General features: G+C 37.5%; 1 protein-coding gene across 5 annotated transcripts in view; it reads right to left on the reverse strand.

The window, feature by feature from the left end:
• The window catches only part of CADM2 (cell adhesion molecule 2), a 582226-nt gene that overhangs the window by 43820 nt on the left and 512134 nt on the right, over positions 1–26272 (reverse strand). For 4 of the 5 annotated variants that reach the window (XM_040055580.2, XM_040055581.2, XM_040055582.2 and 1 more), the window contains 2 exons: positions 24543–24721; positions 6596–6715 (listed from right to left, as the gene is read on the reverse strand). In XM_040055580.2, the coding sequence (XP_039911514.1) occupies positions 6596–6715; positions 24543–24721 (299 nt within the window). The remainder of the gene's footprint in view (positions 1–6595; positions 6716–24542; positions 24722–26272) is intronic. The other variant, XM_040055583.2, reaches the window with a different exon arrangement.

A 26272-nucleotide genomic window follows, 5' to 3' on the forward strand; every position in this document is an offset into this window, starting at 1 on the left:
ATTACTCTTGCATTGATATTACAACTATGAAACATCTTTTAAAAGTATCTGAGAACTGGAAATTCCACACAGAAGCATTTGGGTTTGATTTTGGTCTGCTCACAACAGACATCAGGGTATATCCATTTCCATTTTTTAGCATGTTGTGATAATAGAGTTTTATATTTAGTTCAACACCGCATAAAAAATTTCCTCCTTCCATAACTACATTTTGCTGCCACTTACTGCCCTGGAGCCTCTGAGGCACAGGAAGATATCTTGTGTGGATGCACCAATACCCAAAATTCCTAGCCTTAAATTAAAAGAAAAAAATAAAGAAAAAAAAAGGTTATTTTCATACTATGTTTGTACAGCTTCTTGCTTGGAGCTGGAGTGGTTTTTGGTCTGTGATCACCATGCATGTGAACACGTGCTGTTTGCCATTAATCTAATTCTATGGGGACACAGAAATCTGTAGGAATCCAGCCAATAAAGTATGAAACACTTGAGATTTTTTTTTTAATCTTGCTCTTTGCTTTGTGATGTTGATTTTTTTGGTTTTTTTTGGGGGGAGGGGTGATGAAAGAAGTTTTTTTTTTTAAGATTATGTTATAAGAATGTTTTCTTGGCTCTGTATCTATCAGACCTGAAAACCAAAGAGTTCTTTGAGTTAGAACAGATGCTACAATCTCCTCTGTTGCTCTTAAATCTGTGAGCTTTGAGAATTCGCAGCACTAATTGCATCACCAAGCCTGACTAGTGGAATGAAACCCTAATTAAATGCTGCTTCAGAAAAGGAACAAATACTGTGTAACCCCTAAAATGGGCACCATGGACGACTAAGCCTCATGAAAATATTGTTGTAGAACTTAGGAAACTCCAAGACCTGTTCACAACACATATATTTTGATGTAAAAAAAGTCCAGCAGCTTTGTCTACCAGTTTGCTGCAGATGGTAGGGAAGGTTTTCCAGCTTTTACTCAGCTGTAGCTTGGGGACGTTTCACCTGGTCAATGGCTCTGACCAAGACAGACCTGTTTAGAGATTTTGGAAAGAAGCCTGGAAAATAAGTTTGAGATCTCATCATGGTCTAACACAGCTTTATCGTGATTTTTTAACACACCATCTATACATCTGAGGAACAAACAGATTGTAAAAATAATGGTAATGAAAGAAATCAGAATAAAATCAAGAGATGGCAGTTCTTGAAAGATGGATGATGAAGACTCGAATGTCTAATGAAAAAAAAAAAAAAATCCTAAGGCACTGTTGTTTGAATCTCAAATAGTTCGGTCTTCTGACAAATCTAGACCTTGGGTAAGCCAATAGGAGACAAGTGTAAAAGTAGGGAGAAAGAAGAAATAAAACCTAGAAAGTTCTAATTTCTCAAAACGGTTTGAATAAACCCAGCCACAAATTAGATTTTATGTTACTGCTACAGCTATGTAGTGGTATGTAAATAAACTGGCTTTTAGCTGGCTGTCATAGGAAACTACTTTTACCGTTAGACAACAATCATTTTTATTATCAGAGCTGAATACAAATAAGCGCACCCAACTACACTTGAAGTGCAGGTCTACCCTTATCTCCTTTGCCCCTTACATATTCTACATCTTTACCTTGCTTTGTTGTTTCTTTCTTTGTCAATATCTCAGCCTGCCAAGTTATATTAATTAGATTATGGGAAATAAAAATAAAATCACAAGGAAAGAATTGATAATGTTTAGCATTCTTTGATAGGAAAAAGTATGAGTACTACAGGTACTGTCCAAGTAGGTTCTGCATTTAAACTGTCTATAATGACAGTTATTCTACTAGGTTGTGGGTTTGTTTGTTTGTTTGTTTTTGTTTGGGTTTTTTGTTTGTTTGGTTTTTTATTATTTTTATTTTTATTTTTATTTTTAATAGAGACTTCAAGGTAAAACCGGGGGGGGGGGGGGGAAGGATTAAAATAATTTTTTAGCTAGGATGGTTGTCATTTATGCTATTAAATAGAAGTATTCACCTTTAAAGTCACAATAGTTTTCAAAATGATTACATCCTCAAGCCCCTCCTTATGTCACTGTAAACGCCTAACTTTAGCTCCACAGATTTCCTTTAAGAAATCTTTATTTTATGCCACAGCCAAACCTAATAAAAACAAAGTAGATTATAACAAGGCAGGGATTTCACTGATATACAAATGTGTGTATTTTTTTGGCTTTGTGGTCAGTGTGACAAATAAACTCTTGATCTCCCCAGTGCAGCTGCCTGGGAGCATCATCATGTCTGTGCTGCACACAACAACTTCTGGAGATGTTTTTAGGTGCTGCTATATAAAGCTGGTACAGTCATCACCCAAGTGAGTCAGCTGAGCCTGAATCACTCTGATACGTGCAATCCAACTGAATGGATCTGTCTTTTGAGACTGGGATGCTCTGGCATTGTTCCATTTCCACCTGTTTGGGTGGTGGTGGAGGTGAGATTTCAGTCTTCAGTAAATCAAAATTTTAAAAAAAAACAACAACCTCTGACATTTTTTGTTCCCTGATAGAAATAAGATTTAAACAAAACCAAACAAATGTTCTGTTTGTGTGTGTGTGTGGGGGGGTGATTAACATAATGGGAGCCCATGGGAAGGTTTTATGCACATTTGTGTGCATAAGCTGTTTCCCTCTGTGAATCCAGAAACACAGAGTTGTTCTGACTTGAGGTGGCTTCCCCATGACTATTAATCACACTCCCTCTCCACCTACAGGACTTGGAAAGACTGGCACAGCACACCCCCTAAATAACCTTTACAATAACAAAGAATTTCTCCAATGGAAGCGTCCCTTGTTTCACTGTTGGGACAAATCCACTATCCTCTTGTGCCTCTTCCCAATCATAAAGGGGAAAAATTGCATGGATCCATGCACAACTTTCACAAATAGCATTACATAAATCTGACAGAAAGACATCTACTCATACAGTGTATAATTATTCTTTCAGTATTCCTCCAGATTTGTTCTTCTCATCCATTTTATTCTCATTTTGTCATACATTCCTCATCACGGTTATTAGGCTTTAAGATACCCTTGACAAATATATAAAGGGCAATATTCCTTGCTGGCATCAAATTATGTTTAGGGTTTTTTGACTTAGTAGGTAATGTACCAGTAAAAGAGTAATTAATTCCTCAAGGACTGAGCACAAAAACAAGCATACGTTTGTCTGAGAAACTGAAAAGTTTGACTGAACAGAAAGTTTATGAATTATCATGCTGCCATCCAAATGGATCAGTAGCCTTTTTCAAGTTGTTTACTAAATGCCAACCAAATTAGGACAGCCATGAATCACATAGTACCAGAATTAACTGACGGCTTTTAGAGAATGTTTTTCCTCATGAATTAAGGCTTTTGGTAATGAGGAGGTACAACAATCAGAATGCAAAATACCTTGGATTCACAGATTCCATCGGCTTTTTATACCCTGTATCTTATGCCTGTAAAGACATTTCCTGTGACTGGATGTGAAGCAGCACATACTCAAAGTGGACACTGTAGAAGTTATGCAAAACAGAGGAACGTCTTGTAAAACTTACCTGAGGAGATTCTTAAGTATTAAGCACTAATTTTAAAACAAAATCAGTGAAATCTGTCTAGAAAGTTTATTATCCCAGCTATGGGGAACCCATAAGAAATGTGTTTTTTTAAGGCATGATCAAACAAAGCAAAACAAAGAAAAAAACCAAAAAAATTTTGATGTTTGAGAATATATGGATAGTTTCTCAACTTAATGTCCTTATATATTCTTCCACGTCAAAAATCTTATTGTAATACAAAGCAGAGGTGTCAAAGAAAAGTATGTTTATGTGGTACTTTTTGCTCAGCTAGCAACAGATAGTACTGAAAAATCTGACCTTCTCTGAAATGTCTCTTATGTCGTTTGTACCTCTGTGGGGTGGGTGCTCTGACATTGGAGATGAGGTTCATTCTTGTATTTCAGGATGGCAGAATTCCACGGCAGGCACTGAAAGTCTGTGAACATTATTTGTTTACAGGTCCAAGAGAGATAAGGGATGAGGACACCCAAGGAGGAGCACCTTGTTTAATTCCTGCTGCCATGGGAATCAAGCACTTTGAAAGAAAGTCAGGATGAAGGAAGTCATAGAACTTAAATAGCTGAGTATCTGAAGTCACTGTCTCCCATGCGTTTGCAAAGTGTCTCCGCTAAATATCTTTGCCACTAATTCAGGGAATCATTTTTCCCATTGAACTTGGAAAATAACTCTTCATCAGAGTCATACTGACTTCTGTTTTGAAAGCAAAACCAAACAAGCTGGTGCCTTCAGCTTTTTTGCAGAACATATCTGTAAGTTTTCTGTTCTTGTTCTTTGATGCCTCCATTTGTGGTCATTTTTCACTGTGACATCGCCTCCTACCCCCCATTAGAAACAGCACTCCAGTTGTCTTCCACTCTTGGCTAAAACACCAATTACTTCAGGCTTGTCCTCATTATTCACTATTAATTTCTTTATTTTTGTTATTCGTCTAGTGTATTTCTTAACACTTTTGTTTTGTTAAATTTCTCACAACTTTCACATTTCATTTTGCACCCATTTCATGCCCATTTTCCTGTTTCTTCCACATTGATTGATGTCTTCCATGATTTATGTTTATAGTAATCTCTTGTTTTTGTGTTTTATAGAGGTTTGATATCTTAGACTGTTAAAAAACCAACTTCATTAATTTATTATGCATCCTAATTTTTTCTCTGCATTGGGATAAACTACCATTTTCCTTTCACAATACAAGATTTTGAGGAAATGGACCTCCCGCGCTCATTTGTCCTTTCTATTATCTCCCCAACAGACTCTATCTACCACTTCCTTGAGGTTGAAGTGGTGTTGTCTTTTCAGCCATTTTGCTTCATTCACTTCTTTCTTTCTGGGAAAAGTGAGTGCTCATGTTTCAGCAATTGATCACTCAATTTTCCTTCTTTGACTTCCTATTAAAGCAGCATCTCTTGTAAGTGTAGCATCAAATTACAAGCATTCTCCTACATGTTAGAGCTGAAATGTAGAGGAGACTTCTCCTATTTCAGCCCTTTGGATTTGATGCTGGACACACAAATAGTGAAAAATGAACACTCCACAGGAAAGAAAATGAGGCCCTAAACCACACTTAGGAGGTGAGACAAGACATTAAAAACATCAGTACAATCTTAACAATGACGTAGTAATGACCATGTAACAAGCGGAGGAAAACAAGTCATGAAGGGCAGCGAATTTCAGCACAGCACACCAAGGGCATCGTCCTTCCAGACTGTGGGCCCTCAGAAAATTGGAAGCTTCTGTGCTTTACACAAACCACTCTTTTATAAAGACATGGCAATTCCTGTCACTCTTTTCTTTTTCAGGAAATGTTCCTCTGCAACCTCTAAGACCCATGAACAAGTGGGCTGTTTTCCATGTCCTAGCTTTCTCTTTCTGTAACAACACTCCCCCTCTTCATTAAAATAATAGCAATTTCACATTAAAGGTAATATTAAAGATTAAAAATGTAATTTTAGGTGTGATGTCAGTTTATCACATGAAGGCCACATTATTAAAATATCGATGCCCTGTGGAGGAAGAATTTAGGTGATCGGACATGATTGCAATCTTTATTTTTGCAAGTTAGGCAGGTCACTACAACTGACCAATAACAATACTTCCAGAAAGAAAAGATTCCATAACTGCCTTAACTTTCCTGGTCTAACTGCACCTCATCATGTCAATACTTCCAGCGTGGAAAAGAAAATAATTCCCTCTCTTCTTGTGCAAGGAAAGCTTTCAAGAGACCACATAGGAACCTTCTGCCATTTCATTTACCACAACAGATTTGTAGCTACCCAGAAGATTATCATCTGCAAAACCTTCTGCACACATCTTGCCTATTTAACAGTTATCTGATCAGCCACTGAATAAAAGAGTAAAATAACTTTTATATTTTGCTCGTAAAGAAATGAAGCATTACTAGAAACATTTGAAAAGCTATAACAGAAAAAACCCCAACATATGGGGGTCAGGGAGGGGAGAGAGAACTTTTAGCTCATTTACTCTAGCTCTGGTGAGATAACAACACTCCTAAATTAGGAATGCCTTAAACTATAAAGGGCTAACAAGGGTGATACAATGCAATGCCTCTTTGTTATCAAGCAAGATTTCATCAACAGAAATTCCAGTGCTGAGACATCTTGTTTTAAATAGTAGCACCCAAGATAACCAGTCTTAAAAGGTCATGTCTATTTAAAAATAACTTGCTTGCATTTTACATTAAAGTTAATTTACTAACCTTAAAAAATTAAATGCAAATGTATACAAATAATTTAAGCATCCTGTCAAAGTTCACATACACACTGCTGGAGTAATGACAACATTCAAGGTCATACGAAATCTTTCTTAACCCACGCATCACCCTGTGGATTATTCTGTTAAATATAGACTGAACTGAAACGCTTGCACCCTGTCTTCAGCAATTCCTATTCTTGTTAAAAACCAAAACAAAACAAAATTTTAAAAAAAGCAAAAATAAAACCCAAAACCTCAAAATCAAAGCTCTAATTTCCTATTTATCATGTGCTTCCCAGGCCATAACAAAGAAGGATACTGTACCTCTGATGCTGGTAGCTGTTGCAGATGTGGTTGTGCTGGCTGTTAAGGCTACATTGGTTGTGACTGTTGCAGTGGTAAGGGAGGGGATGACAGTAGTGGGAAGCAAAGTGTTGAAAACATCTGGTGAGTGGAGAAAAAAAAAAAATAAAATAAAATCATATCATGCAAACAAAGGAGAACCATAATAGTGGTTTAATTTGTAAATACAAGCATGTTGAAAATGGCTAAATTAAAACATGATTAACATAAATTATTACAGGTACAACAGAGTACCTTTAAATTCTTGACATTTATCACTCTCAATTTTTATAGTCAATCTTTGAGTACACGGAATTTAAAACTCTGTTAAAATGACCACATTTCCACAGAATGAGAGAGTGACAGTTTAAGTGACAAGAATCCATTTCTTTGCTGAGCCATTTTAAATGTCTCATGTAGTAGAAACCATATACAGATGAAACATGCTGTGTCAGAGTGGGAGATGAAAAAAACAACATCATCATGCTAAAATAAACACACACATGTTAACGAGAAATGGCTGTATGTTAAAACACCCACTTTCAGACAGACTCAATGAAGGGAAAAAGGGGAGAAAATGCTACTAACTATAAGAGCTGCTTTTTCCGGATTGCTTTTCTTCTTTCCACACATTTGCTTAAGACACAGTTGTCTGCTAAGATCCAGAGCAGAGTATATTTCAAAATCTTACCCTAATTAGCAGTCATCTTTTAGTCATCCCTAATGCTTACAATCTAGTCTTAGTACACATCAGTATTTTTCTAAAACAACTTCACACTAAAAATCAGAAATGATAATAACACTGCTGATAAAAAAGCATGCATGCAAGTCAGAAAAAATTCATACAGAAAATGACAGCACCCTATGAAACCCTTCAGGTTTTGCTCAAGCAAGTGCAGGTATGCCAGGATTAGGAGCACGACTGCTTCTCTGCAGAGGAATCAACAATGCTCCAGTACAGAGCAGAACATGACCAGATGTACACATAGAAAATACTTTGATTACACTGCCAAAAGCAATAAAGACCAATAGGACTTTGCTTATAAGGTGATTGCAGGTTTTAAAGAACAAACAAATAAAATCTCTGAAGAAAACCAGAGAAAAGCACTTCTGAGAAGACAGAAAAAGCATCTGACACTTTTCAGATTATTTATATCAGAGGTTTGAAAGGGAAGGACCCGTTTCTCAGCAGTTGATGGTGAGTAACCCATTCCATACTGATTTCACTGAAAATATTTCTGAAAGGTGCTATTCAGAGCAATAAAAGAGCAAAAATCTGACCCACAATCTGTCTTCCCTTGCTGTGGAAAGAAATGCAATTGGTCCCTGAGTACCATCAATTCTGACTGAAATCAATGGAAGCTGAAGCAGCTCAGAGCTTCTCAGCATTGGGCCCTAAGAACACACATCAGACACAGGGTCCTTGAGGTCAGCACTGCATAATTACTCTCTTAAAGCTTCAAAGTAGAACACTTATCTTATTTCCATGCTGGACGACAGATCCTTTTCCAACTTTAAAAGTGTCCTTGATAGTTAATACCTATAAGTCACCGACTGTTTTCTGTATTCCTCTCGTTTTGATAAAAAACCCACACCATTATGCTCTCTGGAATCTATACTCTTGTGATGTTCTATTTCTGAAGCCATCAGAAAACAGTGTAAGATCCATCTTTCATCTGTACACTGATTTTTAATCTAATGTACACTGATATCTAATTCCCAGTATAAAATATTCTCAAGACAGAAAAATTAGAACAGGCTTTTAAAAATCCTCACAGTTGTAGCTATATTAATCACCAGGAATAATGATAATATTACCTGGAGTGTGAGTACCACAATAATGCAACAGAACTGAGTGCAACAAGTGTTAGAAATAAATTAATATGTTAAAGAGATATATGTCACATGTACTGATCTACACAATTTCTTCTCATAAAGGGAAACTCCTTCCCCAATAAGTATCTGTTTAAAATTAAATCAAAGAGGAAAAAACCCCCACCTACTCCATAAGGAGAGCAAAACCTTGTTTATTAGGAAAGCTTTATACATCATTCTTGTACGTAAAAGTAATTAGTGTGACTCATGGTTCTATTCATTATCTTTCTTAAATACCAATTGCTTAAGACTGCAGTGACAAGTTATGGTTTTACGACAGTGCAATCCAATCTGCAAGTACTCTGTTTACCTATTTTACCAAATAACATAGCTTGCATGAGTCACTGCTGAACTTAGAACTTTCTGGTTTCTCTTCTGATTGAAGCATTTCAAACAAGAGTTCCTATTTTAAATTAAAGGCTACCTAGGAAGCATTCTAGGCAGGCCATGAACTAGGATATGTCAATGTTTTAATACAGATGTGATCTCATCAGAAGATTCATTAAGAATAATGAATTAAATCATACTCTGGACAGCCCAGATCCAAGCACAGCATTCTGCAATGACCCCCACATTGAAAAGACGTGTGTATGGTGCCTGCTGAGTCTGACAGAAGGGCTCCTAGCAGTTCTTCCAAGATTGATGGATTCTCATCAAAACTTTGTCTTTGCCTTGAAAAGGCTTTTGCGTATGAAAACATAGAATATGCTGTTCAAGAAATAAACCATAAGTAATGTCCAGTGCTCCTCAGACTTGCACCATGCATGGCAGGTGTAGGAGGCAAATGGGTTTGGAAGCTCCTAAAAGCACATGGACTATGGATAAAAAAATTTAAAAACACACACACACACACACAAAAACTTAACAGCACAGGCTTCCATCTCTTCTGTATAAGCCATATGGATCACTGTGCTTTGTAGAGAGTGTGCTGCTCCATTTCATGCAAGAAAAGGGAATTACAATTTGACCTGTTTCTAGTCCTGAAGGACTTTTTTTTTTCTTTTTTTTTTTTTTTTAGTGCAAGGTAAACCTATCTCTATCTCATTTCACTAGCGAGGCACAGGTTGCCATCCAGAGCTCCCTCCTGGCAGCTACTCAGAACATGGTATCAAAGGGATGACGTACATTTGCCCTCTTGAGCTTTCTGTCAGGGAAGATCTTAACAGAATGGATTTGCAGATTTCTGCCCAAGAAATCTGTGCTGGAGTGAAACTAAATTCCACTTCCTTGTCTTGCAATTTCTGGATCCAGTTGTACACAATGTTTGGCTGAAAATTAATTTTTGTTTATGCCTCTCATGCCACTAAATACCAAGGATCATTATGACCAAGAGACCTTGCAGGGCAGAACTTTTTAATTCAAGTAGCCATACCCAAATCACTGCACCAGACTGCTATTTCAATAATACTAAGGTATTAATCCTTAGCCTCCTGTGAAGCAGAAAATAGCTATATTTTGCAGATGGGGAACCAAAGAAGATAGAAAAGCCATGCTCAGGAGATCTAGAAGTCAAGCAATAATTGTCTCCATTAATTTTGAAACCTCACTTCTAAACTGGATGTTTGTTGACAGGCAGATGTTCAGTCAAAAATCCAATAATGTAATTAAGCTGGTATTAACTTCATCATGTTGCTAGCTTTGAAATGCAAACAACTCATGGAGAACTAATTGTTTCCATAAAAGCTGTTGGAAATAGAAAAGGGGTTGACCTTCATGCAAAGGGACTCCCATGGATGCCTCGTCACTTCTGTTCCACAGGTTATAGAGGTGAGGCTTGAACTGGACATTCAGAGAGAGAGAGATGGGCTCCTGACCTCTCTCTGGCGGCATAGGGAGCTTTGAGATGAGCTGCAAATGCTCAGCCAAGAACCCACATTTCAGTGGGGACCTGACATGATGTCAGAGCTCGGTGCTGCAGAGAGGAGACCGAGGAAGGCTCTGAAGAGACGTTCCTCGTGGCACTGCCGCCTGTTAACATGCCGCAAACAGGAGCCAGAGGAGAGCAGCCAGCACGCAGCCTGAAGGCTGATTCCCAGTGGATGGCAGAAAAAGGAGGAACAGGCAAACCGGGCTTGGTGTGGAAGCTGCTCTTTAGCAGAGGCACAGACGAAAATTGCTTAGGAGTGGCAGAGCAGCGTCGTGCCAGATGGGCTCAAGGCAGTGTCAAGCCCCACCTGCTCAGAATTTCCTGTTTGCTTCTCCTTCTTTCTTGAATTGATGCTGCGTTCTCCTTGCTGAGGCAGAAGACATCCATCCATTTAAGTGCATGGAGCCTGGATAATTCAGTCTCCCTGCCAATTTGGCCCTGAGCATTTTTACTCTCCATTTCCAAAGAAATGAGGAATGGTTTTGTTTGGTTTAGCGGGCTTAAGTGAAAGATAGATCTGACCTATAGAAAATATTTGACTTTTTTGGTAAAAACACAACCGATATTTTGACATGACTGAGCACAAATCAGACAACAATAGCTGCAGTTGATAAAAATGTAAAGGCTTTTGTTTCAAGCCTGACAAAGGCTGACAGAAAAATTAAAGGACAGAGTGATAATGATGGATGGTCCTTGCTGTATTTTGACTGGGAATGAAAGAAATTTTAAGTGGTAAACTGAACTGAGTGATGACCTACCTGGGAAACAATCTCACTACTCCGTGAAAAATTTAATCAGTCTGTGGTATGTAGCACTAAATAATTTAGCAAGGTTTTAAATTCAAAGGGAGCTGCATTTACCTTGCACCAAGAAAATGGGATTGAACAAAAGGATCACTCAGCTCGAACATCATGTGCCAATAGCTCCTTAGCACTTAGACTGAATGATCATGAATGCTCATGGACACGAGGTCAAGGGGTTCTTTTTACTAATTGATTCAGATTTATGAAACTCTGAAATGGCAATTATGTGCTTGACATTTTTGCTAGCAAATCAGATGCCATTAAAAATATCCAAACCTTTTAACAAAAGCTCCATGTAGATCTGTATTTTTAGTTATACCAATAAAGTCCTCTAGTGCATGAGTTCATATTGCAAGTCATACAGTCAGACTAAAAGGACTAGAAATTAGGAACTGGAAAGAACAATAGTTTTCTTATAGAAAGATTTATAGCTTGTTGGTTCATTTGTGGTTTGTTTTTTAGGTTTTTTACCTTATTTCAAAAGCAATAGGTTTCAGTAGCAAATGAAGGAGGATGAAGTATTAAAAATTACAGCAAAAAATGACTGGTTTTTTTCTGTTCCCAAAGAGACAAGCAAAAAATTGGGAATCTGCGCAACCCTGGCCCAAATTCTGTCCTTAGAAAGTTAAGAATATAACTCAAAAGAACAAAGCCCATTTTAATATTAGTACTTAGTACTGTCAGCTTGGTGTCATCCCAAATCACTTAAAATATCACACTGCCTGATATCACACTGTGGCATATTTTACAACACACACCCTGACCAGAACTGCTCATGACAAAATAAAAAATGCGATGAATATGAAAAAAACAAGGTGTAGTAGCAAGTTGTTTCTGATTATGCCATCTCATTTGACTCTGAAATATGAAGAAGTTAGCTGCCCTAAATTGTCTAGAAAGAACTCCTGTAGTGAATATCTCATTTATTTTGTGCACCAGAGCAACAGCAGGACTCACAAAGACCACAGGTGTGTGAAAAGTTGATTTCCCACAAGTGAAGCCAGGTCAGGCTCAGGACAGATGTGAGAGCTGCCTGCAGACAAGCAGCTGTGCATCTCAGGCAGGTGAGAAGGAAAAAGTGGGATGGAAGTACCTCAGTGTGGTAGGAAGACATGGCAAGGGAGAATGACTTTGCAGGGCTGAGAGTAGTGACTGGCTTTGATTTCTCCCTCAAGGTGCATCTGCCCAGATCCAAGTCAGCTCTCAGCAGAGCTGTGGGGCCCTGGGCCAGGAAGGCAAGAAGGGGATTTAAGGGTACTTAGGTAAAACCCATCTCTGCCACCTTCTGTGAGTTCCCAAACAAGCAGACTATGCTGAGCAGAGGCAATGCCCACCCTTCACTTGCACAGATCAGAATCTAGGATTTAGTAGGCACTGGGATTATGTGCTTCATAATGCTCAGGGGTACTTGCTAAAAATTCTAAGAGTAAAAATAAACACAGAAAGGAAAGTGTTTGTGTGGTGGTTTTTTTTTTTTTTTTTTTTTTTAAATGGATGTTAAAACACGACCTTTCTGCACAGCACCAGATGTTGCCACAAATTTGGCTTTGTCACCTGGAGACTGGAGTGGTCTGCTGCACTCACAGTTGGTGGAGCTGCACAGAGGGACTCCAGGAAACATGAATCAAGCATTTCACATGAAAAGCATCTAACATGAACATTTGAGTACTGCACTGGTGGCTCATAGCTCTCAAATGTCGGGTGTGCCCTTTGAAGCCCTCAGTGCTTACTTTGGGGAACGTTTTGCTCCCCACAGCACTCCACTGAATCTGCTATCAGCAAAAGCACTCTGACTGAAGCTCCCTTGGAACAGAGAGAGGAGTTTGCAATGAAGGCCTGGAGATGCTGGGACACGCTCCCATTTCACCGCCCGTCACACTCATTGTTTGTCATCAGCCCGGCCATTTAAAAAGCTCCCTGTCCCTGCTCCCAGTGAAGCAGAAGAATAAAAGGTGACATAATGTACTGTCTCACAATATATTTACCTATTGCTGCTCAGTTTTGGTGGGGAAGATTGTATTACCTGCAACATTTGGACTGTGGGAAGCTAATAGGCTGTAATGCTTTTATTTCTTAATTTCTGTTTGTGCTAAAACCAGGTGATCACACAGAGATATCCTAAAAAGGATAAATTTAACAAAAGAATAACTTAACCAGGTAATAAGATATTGAAAATTATTTTAGTGTGAGAAAAATTGAAATTCTCAAGTAGGAAAATTATTTAATATTGAAGAATCTGTTTTCAAGCCCTCTAAGTTTTACTTTATTAATGGCTATTGGCGCAAGATTTACCTCTAAGGACAAATCAAACCAAGTAGTCAACAGAAAGATTAAGCTTCAGTGTTCTGAAGTTATATGAATACAATGCATGGTTCAATTTACTCAAGAAGTACTGTAAGACCTAATTTTTTTTCCCCAAATTTAGCAGAAGCTTTGCCAGGAGTTAAAAAAAAAAAAAGTCCTTTCCATTTCAATAGTAGTAATAATGACAAATCCTACTGTTTTAAAGGAGTCAATCTGTGTTGTATAAAAGCTCACCTTTCTCATTAAAGTGGTCACAAAGCGTGCACTGAAGGTTATGCAACTTTCCTGAAAGAGACTAAGTAAAATTTTCAGGGCATGCAACAGGCTAAGGAAAAGAATTTGGTAATTCCAGATTTAAAATAAATAAGAAGAAAAAGCTTTAGAGCATTGTTTGAGAACACAGCCTCAAATGAGGCTTACTTATAAGCCTTACTTATAAAAAGGCACATATACACACACACACATATATATGTGCCTTGATTTTGTTCATAGCTCTACACTAACAAATACAGAAACAGTAGAATGGACCTCTGCCTTAAAGGTCTGTAAGATCATTTTTTGGGCAGTAGAGACCAAACTTTAGGGACAAAAGAGAATATTATTCCCATTTCACAACCGGGGAAATGAACACAGAAGAATTAAGTGGAATGCCTTATATTTTACAGACTTCTGAGCCTGCCAGGGGAGTTCTGAACAGATCTCGTGAGGCTCATTTTAATCCTCTGCCAAAAAAAAAAAAAAATAATAATAAAAAAAAAATATATATATATATATATAAAGCACAAAAGAAAACAAAACCTCTCAAAACTGTGTTTAAAAAAGCAGTTGTCTTTATACCTGCAGTGTCAATTTCACTGCATTCAGGACAAAGTGTTACCACAAAAGCCACCAAACATCTTATATGAACAAAGCCAGCACATTTTTCCCCAGAAGGACAACATTCTATCACTATTAACATGGTGTTCTAGGCCCATTGCCACTGCTTAAAAATCGCATTAGGGCCGTGATGTTCATTTTTTATTCTTTTTAAGTAAGCAGACAAGCCATATTTTCTTGTTTTTCCAAGCAACAAAATAGCAGTATTCAAAATTAAATGAAATAAAGTACCAGCAGCTGGCCCTTGAAAACCTATAAGGAAAAGCTAATACACAGTACAAATTCAGACACCAGCAGCCTTAACAAAGATGACAGCTTTCTCAGAATGACACTTGACTCTTTCTGCCCACATACACACACACAAAAAAATCCCCAAAACAAAACAAAACAAATTTAAAAAGTTCAGCCAAAATTGCACCAAGAAGAAAGATGGTAAAAAGAATTTTCCAAAATTTCCTTATTAGGGTGACCTTATTAGGTTTCCTTATTAGGTTTTGAAACTAAATGGAGGTAAACAGATTGTTGATCTCTATTTTATTACAGTTGCTACTTTCATTTTTCTGAGAAATTCAGGGCAAATCACTGAAGCTGCTTCGCTCCAAACTCCCGGCAATAATTCTAAGGTAAGTAAAGAGAGATAACAGTGACTGTCATTTATTTTAAATAAGTTTATTTCAAAATAAAATCAAAGGGTCCAACACTAATCTGAAACGCTTTACCACAGTGGGATTGCTGCATCTTACTGAAAACCACCTTGGGAAAGTGACTGGCACTGTGCAACCTAGAACATAGATTTTTGCAATTCGTTTCACTTTCTCTGACTGATACACTTAATTCCCATATTCCTATCACCAAACTACCTGAGAAAGTAAGGCCCTGTCTTTCCAGCTGTCAATCTTCTATACTCTGTTTTTTGGGATTTTTGTCCTCAAAAGAGTTCTATACATGTAGTTGAATTCCTGCCATGATTCTTTGGCTTTGTATAACACATAACTATGAATGGTGGGATCCATGCAATATTGTCACGAATTAATTTTGTTAAAATTTCCCAGCTTCCCTTTAGCCTGGAAGATATTTAGTAGCTTAACTATTATGCCATCAAGCAGGATAGTTCACCAGTGGAAATCATAGGGGTTTTTTATAAAGAACGATTGATCATATCTGCTAATTTATTTTAAACAAAGTGATACACAAAGCAGTGCTCCAAAATGATTAAAGCCATCCAGAGCTCTCCTCCACCAAGCACTTTAACGTATCATCTTCCCCAGTCCTCCCTGCTTCCCACCAGTCAAGGGTTGAGAAACCTGCAGAAAACGTCAACTACAAAACCACTGGGCAGAAAAACAAATCCACTGGTGCAATGACCCACAGTAAAATCTGAAGAATAAACACTTTGCCCACTCCTCGAGTTTTTCCCTGCCAAACTTCCTTCTGTGCTTCCTCCTCTCCTTTGATTTGTTTCTACACTTGCCATGAGGATTAGTAAGGGCAGTTTCAGCTGGAAGATAATCTGCCTCAGGCTTGAGTTTACCAAGAAAAACAATTTTTTTCTTCAAGGGAGTAAACAAGCAGTGTGGATTCCAGTGAAGGGAAGGCAAAGAGCCCTTACTGAAAATTCTTGGGGTCACTGACTGTCACAAATGACACATCAGCTTACACCACATATCTGGAGACCTCTTCCCAAGCACCTGCCAGGGAAGTTCCTTCACATGGGGTTAAAACTTTCTCAGAGCTTTTGGTGAAGGAACCATAGCCTGGTGAAAAATGTCAGGGCATTGTTGGACATCCATACACATGGCAGATTCCAAACTTCACCCACTTTGGTAGCAATGGTTTAAATGGGCTTTTTTTTTTTGTCCTTGCGCATGAGGATGGTTTTGAGACACACCCTTGCAGCGCTCCTGGTTATTCTTGCTGTCTGCTCCCCCTTCTGTGGGAATCATAGAGAAAGGCTGCTGCCATGAGCTCTTTTGAAAGCTGCCAAAACACTCTGTAGTCCCTGAGAGAAAGTCAAAATTATTTACGTTAAGGCATACCAAGTCAGAGTAAGAGCCAAGGCAGAAAGTCGATGATAGGATTCAGCATTAAAAAAAAATGTGACTTTACTTACAAGGCTAAGAGAATTTTATTGTATTGCATCAAGAACCCAAGAAGTAAGAGCCAGAAAAAATAGTTTGTGATTGCAGCATAGAGAATTCCATTTTGGAGGAGGGGATAAAGGCATGCTAGGTCCCAACACAAATTTAGATTGAACCTATTCTGTGAAGAGGGATGTTAGGAAGATTTTAAAATTTTGTTTGGTGAAACTTCAAATTCTTGTCCATTTGTTCTGTTTTTTATTTGAAAGAATGCTGGAAACAAGTGGACAAATATTTCATTTGCTTTAAGAAAAATGCTAATAGAAAAAACAATAACATGTAAGAAACAGGTTATTGAATATTTCTCCTTTATATAACATAGAAATGCAGGCTAAGATAAACTCCAGAAACATTTGCCAATTAATTAATAATTAAAAATTTAAAGAGAAAAAGTAGAATAATCAGTACTAATAATTATTAATATAAAATTATGGATGATAGAAATAGTAACGGTTTGAGATAAGCTAATTACCTGTTTCTCTCTGAACCTCCATGCTCATCTCCATACGTGATCAGAGCCCTCAGATACAGAAGTTCTCAAAGCTAAGAGAGATGCATATTCTTTGCAGAAGCTTTTTTCTACCCCTCCTCCAAGGCATTTACATCTCCAAGAGGATTCACAACATCAATTGGAACAAAGCACAGTTCTGATGTATCACCTGGTATGACCAGTGGCCATTTTAAGCAATATCACTTAGATAATGCTCTGTTTTCTTTCCTGAATGGAGTGAAACACTGAGGAACCTCTTCTCAAAAGGAAGGTAAGTTATGGAAGCACCATATGAGAAAGAGACAGGAAACCCTTATCTGCATTCCACCACCTCATGGTCCAGGAAAGGCTTCAATTTAGAAAAATCACTAAGTCACTTTAATATTGTCTTTATGGTTTGAGTTTCCTGAATAATAAACAATCTGGATGGAAACAGAAGATCATTAACAACTGCTAAATTATAACTTCATTATCAGTCTCAAATGAAATTATTGAGTTAATATTTTCTTCATGAAGATTGTGTATGATGTTCATAGACATGGCAATTTAACAAGCTGGCACCTCAAAAAAAAAAAAAAAGTAAATTGAAGTAATGTTCAGGAAAACTGGGGTTATAAGCAATAGGAAAGGGTGAAAAATTAGAGAGCAATCTTTGCTACTACAGCAAAGCAGTGTAATAAACTCAACAGTAATATCAGTTGAAACAGTCAAAAAAGCAAGAGTGACATATTTGACATATCCACATAATCTTTTCCTTTTAAAAAATCCCATTAGAACTATCATATCAGCCAATATTATGTGCACAAAGAAAATCAAATATTTTCAAGAGTAGTGCATTATTAAAGACATCCAAAACCACAGGTTTTAGAACACATACAATATGTATTCAAATAGGAAGTAGCTTTACATATTATAATATATTATTAAAGGATATATTGTATATATTGTCATGGCTCCATTGTGAAAGGGCTTGGGGAGAGTTTTCCTGCTGCTGAAATACTCTGCGTTCAACTTCCATGATTACTACAGTATGAAAACAGCCCCCCCCCAAACAAACCAAAAACCCCACCAAACCAAACAAAAAACCAACCAACACCCCCCCCCCCCTTAAATGTTATATAACAAAATCACTTCATTTAAAAAGTTTTATTTAATGAGAAACAGTATTTTAATGTAAAAATGTAGCAGGGCCAAACATATTCCCCAAAAATGCTAGTGTGGTTTGGAATGTTATTTGCTTGACCTTTCCAAAATACTTTTAAGCTTATCTGGAAAAGAAATTTGTATCTTATTTTTCTAAAGTCACCATAAATGAAGAAAGATCAGTTCACACAGCTCAACTATACACCCACTATTCAAGTATTTATCAACAAAAAGCAATTTCAAAGTAGCTGCCTTGAGAGTGTTCAGGGATAATAGCTGGACAATTCATCCATAAAATTAAGCCAACAACTCCACAAGTTTCTTGACAGACTTCTCATACCTGAAAATGTCAACTAAACAATATTCTTCTTCAGACCAATAACAAAAGCTCTACTGCACAGTTCCTTAATTCATCTGACCGCAGGAAATTCAGCTGCATTGTGCTTTTAAAGTCTGGACCACCTCTTCTAACCCAACCAAAAAGTCTTCTGAAGAAGTCAGCTTTAATGTTGGGGTAATGATTTAATGCCTTAATGTCATTTTACAACATTGATGTAAAATTGGAGTACTTCAGCACAATTTGAAGGGCTACGCTTTGAAGAGGATAGCTTGGAGGGAAGGAAGGCTTTTGAGACTGAGCAAGTACTCATGAGCATGCTTTTATTTATTCTCCAACTGAAAGCCCAGGCTCCTTTTTTTCTGCAAGTTATCTTCTGTACTTTTTAATTTATTTTTACTTCATCTAAAATGGGAATAGGAAAAACTTTCACATTTGTTTTAAGGACTCAATACTGGGACTTCTTTCTTTTAATTCAAACAAAGATACAAAAGAAAAAAAAATTTCAAAACTAAAAGGCACTTTTAGTCACATACAGTGAATTTCTAATCAAGTCCTAAGAAGTCTTCTGAGTCTCATATTCTTGATATGCCGTGATTGCTGTAAGGGCAGTGTTGGGGTTTCTTTTACTAAATCCACCCATTATTGCAGCTATAAATGTTATTGTTACATCACACCACGGCTCCGCTCAATTCTCTTTTTGCAAAGCACAAGCTTGGCTCACACAACGCTTTGCAAAGCATTCCCATAGACAAAGAAAGCCTTTTCTCTGAGGTATGTGTGAGTAAATGAGACATTTCAACTCAGAAATCTTTAAAGGAGGAAATTTTTAAAAAACGTCTAGTCACCTCAACTTGTAGGATCCTAACACCAAAACACAGAGCAGGCGAGATTATTGATGAGTGTACTGCTCCACAAGGATGCTGCTTCCTTTCTTTCCCAAAATTTTCATGTGCTTTTTGATATATTTTTTAAGAAGATAAGGTGTCCAAAAACACTGCACAAGATTTACCAGAGGTCTGTAGTGAAAAAATTTGCAAACTGAAAGATCAATTGCATATTCATTAAGCTTAATTTTGAAAAAAAGCAGAACATATCCTCACCTCCTCAGGCTTTTTTCAATTTTCTGCTCTCTTCAGTTTCTACCTCTATAGAGAGTTACGCACAAGCAAGTTAGAGAAATAAAGGAAAGGCTCCCTATGAGGACATCAAAACAGAAACTAAATATAATAAAAGATCTGATTGCCGGCAAATGAACTGACAAAGACAAAATAATCTATAACAGATAGAGGTAGAAGAGTTTGTTTAATTTAATGTGTTTTGGATTCCACAGAGTTTCCACCAATTTAAAAAAAAACAAAAAAAACTAAAAAACCCCACTTCTACAGACGTACAAGTGCATGGTGCTGGAATTATTGTTGGGCACAGAGGGTGAATCTCTACAAATATATTTAGAGGAAGGATTTAATAAACAAAGGTGTCTGGTGCAGATTTGGCATAGTGCTGTTCCAGATATGGAGAACAGTCAGTCACAGAGATTTAGAACTAGAACAAAAAACAAAGAAAAAAGGGGGGGAAAGAGACCATGAAAGAAGGAGAATCGATACATGGGAGAGAATTCCAGGAAATGCAGAGTTTAAGATCACAGTTAATGAGAAGTGGAGACCAATGTGGAAATACTTTAGAATTTACTGAAGGGAAGCAGCAAATGTAATTTTAAATGCAAACTTCCAGCACAAACAGCAAAAGAGGCCGAACAGATTGAAAGGTTGGAAAGTGAAGAGATCAAGCATCAGGCTTAAACAAACAAATGAGAATACTTTTCCCTCAAAGCACATAACTAAATTCAGAATCCTGTTGCCACAGGTTACTGTGGAAGCTAAGATGACAAATGTTTTGAAATGGGACTGGACAAGGAGGTGGAATATAAATAATGCTATAGTTAGGAAAGGTGCAGTGGGACTTCTGGTCTTTCACATTGTAGGAGATCTTCTGTTCGAAAGCACATTTCAAAACACTAATGAGGTTGTAACTTGGTCTTTCAGTTGCCTTTATTTGCAAAAAATAGCTTGCCCAAGAAAAAAATACAAAATTGAGAGGCTGAAGGCAAAGGAATATGTCATGCCACGTTTCATTCCCTTGAGATCCTTAGTAAGTGGCTCAAATGCTCTCCTAGGTAAAATTTGGGCAGTAAGAACAGCCTTGACCATCCACAGCTCCTGATTCACATTCATTTCCATACTGCTCTCCTAGACAATTGCTGCACAACACATTATAGCTCTGAATATTTCAATTAATTTAATGCCTGGCTGTAGACTGGCAGATCAGAATATTTCACCAAGGTAGTCTGTTTCTAATAGGGCTGGAAATGATCAGCTGCTGCTGTTTCCATTAAGGAGGTTTCTCAACGATGTTCTGTCACTCACTCCAAGGTGGTGTTGAAGTGAGTCTTTGGCAGTGACACCCAGAGGTTGTGAACTACTCCTCCAAACACAGCAGCTGTGTCTTCAGGTTGATTATGATGGAACACCTCTCCTTCCTTGACTCCAGCTAAATCACTGCAGTTATTACCGGAGCTCTGCAAGCAGAGTCTGTGTTTTTGGGTTGAGCAACACGAGTTTGACAGTTTGCTCTGTTTGCGGGTGATTAATGACGAGTATTTGGACAAAGGTAAACAAAAATTCTTAATAAATTGGCAGAGAGTGAAAATTGCCTGGGGCCCATTACCAAAGAAAGGCTGTAATATATCTAGCCAGAATGTGCACTTCTAAAGCACTAAGCTTGCCAATTAGAATACAGAAATGACAACAGCTATGGGCATTAAAGCCTGTGTCTTTGTTACTGCATGAAACAAATGTTTGAGCAAACTACATGTCTTGCCTTTGTGCTTCTGCCTATAAACTCTGACTTTGTACCCACCTTCCTGCTTCACAGAGTACTTTCTGACATTTATTATTAACAATAAATGTTAAGAAAAATTAAATTAACAGTCACGTTGATTCAGCAAAGCAGCATGAGCATATTTAATAGCCCAAGCCTTTAACCTTATTCAAATAGATTCAATTTCTCTGAAGTCTGGTTTATTTAATTATACAAAAAAATTCTAAAAATAATTTTTATGTTATCAGATACTAATTGTATTGGGCACATTTCCATTCATCTGCTTACAGATGCATTTTTTTTTTTTTTCTGCCATCACGTAACATCAAAGCAGTATTACATCCTCATCCCCACTCACAGTGGAAAAAATACTACTCTTCTGTACAATTTTTGGTTTAGGTCACTCTAGTTAAAGGCATGAGACACTCTTTGCTTGGTTTGTATAATTGATATGCGTAAATACTTTGCTTGCATCTAATCTCTAGTTATGGTAAACTGTATTTTCCATTTTCAGCCAATGTTCTCTCTACACTAAAGCTACCTAAATCTTCTCTGAAAGATAAGATTGCAAAGATAACTTAAAAAAACTGAGAGAATTAGTAGATCAGTAGACACAAGATAGGGGAATTTCTCAGGGGGAGAAAAAAAAAGGAGAGAATCTAGATGAAGCTCTTACACCACTAACACACAAAAAGAGATAAAAATCTGTCAAAGTGAAAAAAGAAAGGAATAAAATGTATGGAAACCACAGTACATATAAGAAAAAGAAAGCTGTGAATTGTGTTGCCCTTCCCTGCCTCTGCAGAGGAGACCTTCCACTGATATCCCCTGTTTCCTCAAACAAGCTCGTGTGGGAAATTTGGCATGTCCCCTGTCTTATAAACCTGATATTCAAGGTAAGAAGTCATATGATTAATGAGCTCCAGCAAAGGAGTAGGACAAAAAATTAATCAACATGTTAAGCACAGGGGAAGGGATGAGAAATCAAAGGATGGTTCCAGATATATTTAGGAAAACTTAAAAAAAAAAAAAAAAATCCTCTATTAAACAGAAGGATGCATCTCAGAAAATGATAAAAAGTAGGTTTTCTAGCCCCCAGAGAGAGAAAAAAAATATTGTATAATTTTAGGAGGATTATGGTTCACTAGAGACATTCATGAATGTAATGAGCTAAAGAAGGGGTAAGGCTGCTTAAATTTATCTATACAACTGATTCTGCCACACTTGATAAAATAATTGTGTCAGTCTCCTTTGTACTTAAAATAAACCTTACAACTCTGAACCCCAGTAAGTTGTTAAGTACTAAACAGCATCTCATGCTCTGTCACATAACTCTGATTGTTTCAGAAACCTGGCAAGCACCTGACATTTACCTTCTCTAGTTCCAGCGCCGGAATCGCAGAAATGCAATTAGGAAAACTCGGGTACTCATAACAGAAAAGGTCAGCAATGAGCAAGCTAAACCTGATAACATGCCTAATGTGCTGCCAAACATAATAGAATGCCTCCCTGATAAAGAGTGATTTTACAGACCGCCAGGAAGTTGATGTAAGATAATCAGATCAACAGGGGACATACCACTGTGCGAGAGTGGGAATGGTGAAATATTCTTTGATAGAGTGCTGATGGAAAAAGATTCCCCATTATAAAAGGCCGTATATTCAGAAATAATCACATAAATAAATTGGGCAGAAAACACAAATGACAGAAGTTTCAACATATGGTAAGTGCAGAAGCCATTACCTCATCAAAGGCAGAGCACTTTGTGCCTGCAGCCAACAACCACAACACCACCGCCTCTGGGATGCAAAAGACTTATTTTTTCTTTTCCTCTTCTTGCAGCAGCCAATGTAAATAGAGGTTAGAGGGTTTAGTTTTTCTGTTTGTCTTTAACAGAGAAATACTCACGCAGCAGTACAGGCTCTGTGTTCCTCATGCAAAGATCTCCTTCTTATTTGTGTCACTAATCCTACATAAACTAATGGTGAACTTTAAGAAAAATGAAAAGCAACTTAAGTGTTTCTTTTGATAGATGACATTTCATCAACAGTGCCAATAAATCTCTCATTACTGAAAGCAGCACTTACTAGAAGTTTTATGCCAAATACCTAGAGGGAGGTAAACCTGTAGTGAAAAATGTTTCAGATATCTTACAACCACCAAGGAAATATATACTTGTTGTAACTGAGTTCATCACGAGCAAATAAAATCTGCATAACTCTCTTGTCTATTTAAAGACTAAAACTTGCAATAGATTTTTTTTCATTTTATTTTGCCGTACTTACAAGAAATTGCATTAAAAAATAGAGGGGGAAAAAAGTACCATAATGAACTAAAGTTCTGCCTCTATGTTCTATTAAAATTGAAATTATGGAAATCATAACCTTCCAGGAATTACCTGTGATAAGACAACATCATGTTTTGAGACTCCTAGATCCAAATTGCCAGGCTGTATTGAAGGCAAATGCTAATTTTATATCATAGATTCCCCTACAGCTGAGTTATATTAATCTATTTCATGAGCAATGTAGAAGGCGGCTAGTTTTTTCACATGACACATATTGTTTCCTAATTTACTTGGGGGAAAAAAAAAAAAAAACAACCAAAAAACAACCCAAACAAAAAACCAACAAACCCAAAAAGCAACAACTGAAATTTAAAGTGAACCTTCCTATATTTCCATTTTATTGGAAGTAGTATAACGCATTCAGGACATGACACAGCTTTGAGGTCTGACTGTAAGGATGGGCCAGGTGATATCAGCTAACTTGGATGAGATTAATTTTCCCAGTAGCAGGCTGTAACTTGTGTGAAGTATCCCATGTCCTGTCTTTGGTGGTCTCTAAAAAGCTAAGCAGAAATCCTCAAGCACACATCTGTCTGATATTTCTCTTCATATATCCTTTTGTAACCAGCTTTATCTTAACAGCTGGGCCTGAGGGAAGTATTTGAAACAGTTACCCACACACTGCAAAACAGGTGCTTACTCAGCAAAAAGTTCACAGCATAAGTGAATATTTGTTTAAACTGTAAGAAGAGAAGCATGCCAATAAAAGAAAGACAACACACTCCCCACAACTAGACGACAGCATCAATAAAAGCGCAATTACACTTCCAAATTTTCTTGCAATTCTTTCCATAACAACCATAGGCACCTGATTGTATCAGCTGAAAGTGTTAAATCTGGATAGAATGCGCTAAGGAGAGCACACTCACCATGTACTATCAGGACATATTCTGTGCTGTTTCGGCCAATGGGATTTTTTGCTTCACATCGGTATGTGCCATTGTCTGTTTTGTTTAAGAAGCTGATGCTTAGAACCCTGCCATTGACAACCATTCTCTCTGGATCTGGCAGTTCTCCACCGTCCTTTGTCCACAGTACTGGTTCCGGCCTGTTGGATCAGAGTAAGGCATTTATTTAGACATGTGAAACACGTATATGCAACATGTACATCACAAATAGCAGCATCAGCAACTTAGGAATAGTCACCTACCACCCCAAGAATATTTGAATTACTGCATCTAATGATCTGTCACTGTTACAACCTTGCCATCCTGGATGTGAGCTGCCAACGAAAGTGAAAGAACAAGCAGAGAAATAAGAAAGAAGATAAATAAAACCGGAAGCAGAATGGTACTACAACAGGCCAAGATCTTTCCTAAATTTAAAAAAAAAAAAAAAAAAAAAAAAAAAAAAAAAAAAAAAAAAAAAAAATCCTTGTGAGGTTTCAGGGCCCACAGAAACTTGGCAAGGTAAGTGCAGATAGGATGATGTGGGTAGAAGTGTTTTGTAAATGGATGCTTAAATTACTTAGACCATTCATATTCACGAGTGAACTTGAATGCACTGAGTATTTTTCATGAACCAGGCGTATCAGTCCCAGAGTAGCACCTGTTACACAAAACCTAAACACGTTTCTCTTGCTGCATTGTGTCACAGACATCCCTTTCCCCACCTTTACTTCATCCTTCCCTTAAATAATTCATTGCTTCACATGTTATCGCAAGCAATGTAAGATTTAACTTGAAATCCTGGATTGTCTTCTTCCCTTGTGAAACCTTTCCTCTTTTGCCTGACGCGCTCCCATCAAACAGGCCAAAGGCAATGCCCTGGCAGTGATAACCCCCTAGGCAAGGTGAGGGTACCACAGAGAAGGGAACTGACAGTGCTGAAGGTTCACACACATCTTCCCACTGGCAAGGCATACCTAACTCCTTCCTAGAGACTCTCAAGCAGCTCCACAGTCCACGAGATCTGCCTAACAGACAGCAGGATGTATTTATTACTGCCAAACAGCTTTTATTCGTGTGTAACAAGATATACTTTCAAATTTACATGAGGGAAATCACCAAAAAGACAGGCCTGTAACTGGGAATGAAAGGTTGGTTTACTGAATCTTGCCTGTCTAACGAGTAGACAGAGCATCTCAGTCCCTTTTACACCAGTCACTTCAGCAGGATATTCATAGACTGGGGATTCAGTGCTACCTTGCTTGTAGCTTTGTGCAGCACAAACCACATATCAATCTCTAGCCAAACATGTCAGTTGTATGACTCAGTAATAAACCAAAACATAATACAGTGTTATAAAATTAGCAGTTGCCAGGTTAGTCACTAGTCCTACTCAAGAAACACTTAATTTCACTAATTTGAAGCAGGTGTTTAAAGCCTATTAGCTATAATAAGTGCTGAGAAAAAGAATTAAGCTTAAATACTTAAGGAGAAACATTTAGCTAAAATGTAGCCTCATAAGCAGAAAAATAGTTCTAATGGCTGTAATGGCATGATTTTCTTTTGAGTTAAGCAACACATGTAAACAGAGGGATATTTTCTGAAATGCACTTGTATAAAATTCAAATTAGTCTTTAAAGAAAAAAAAATATTCTGAAATAGAATTGATTTACGCATATTTTAGTAATATTTTGGATGGCACCCTGTTAAAA

This window comes from Hirundo rustica, chromosome 2 (genome assembly GCF_015227805.2).
Source record: "Hirundo rustica isolate bHirRus1 chromosome 2, bHirRus1.pri.v3, whole genome shotgun sequence".
In the NCBI taxonomy this organism is placed as follows: Eukaryota; Metazoa; Chordata; class Aves; order Passeriformes; family Hirundinidae; genus Hirundo; species Hirundo rustica.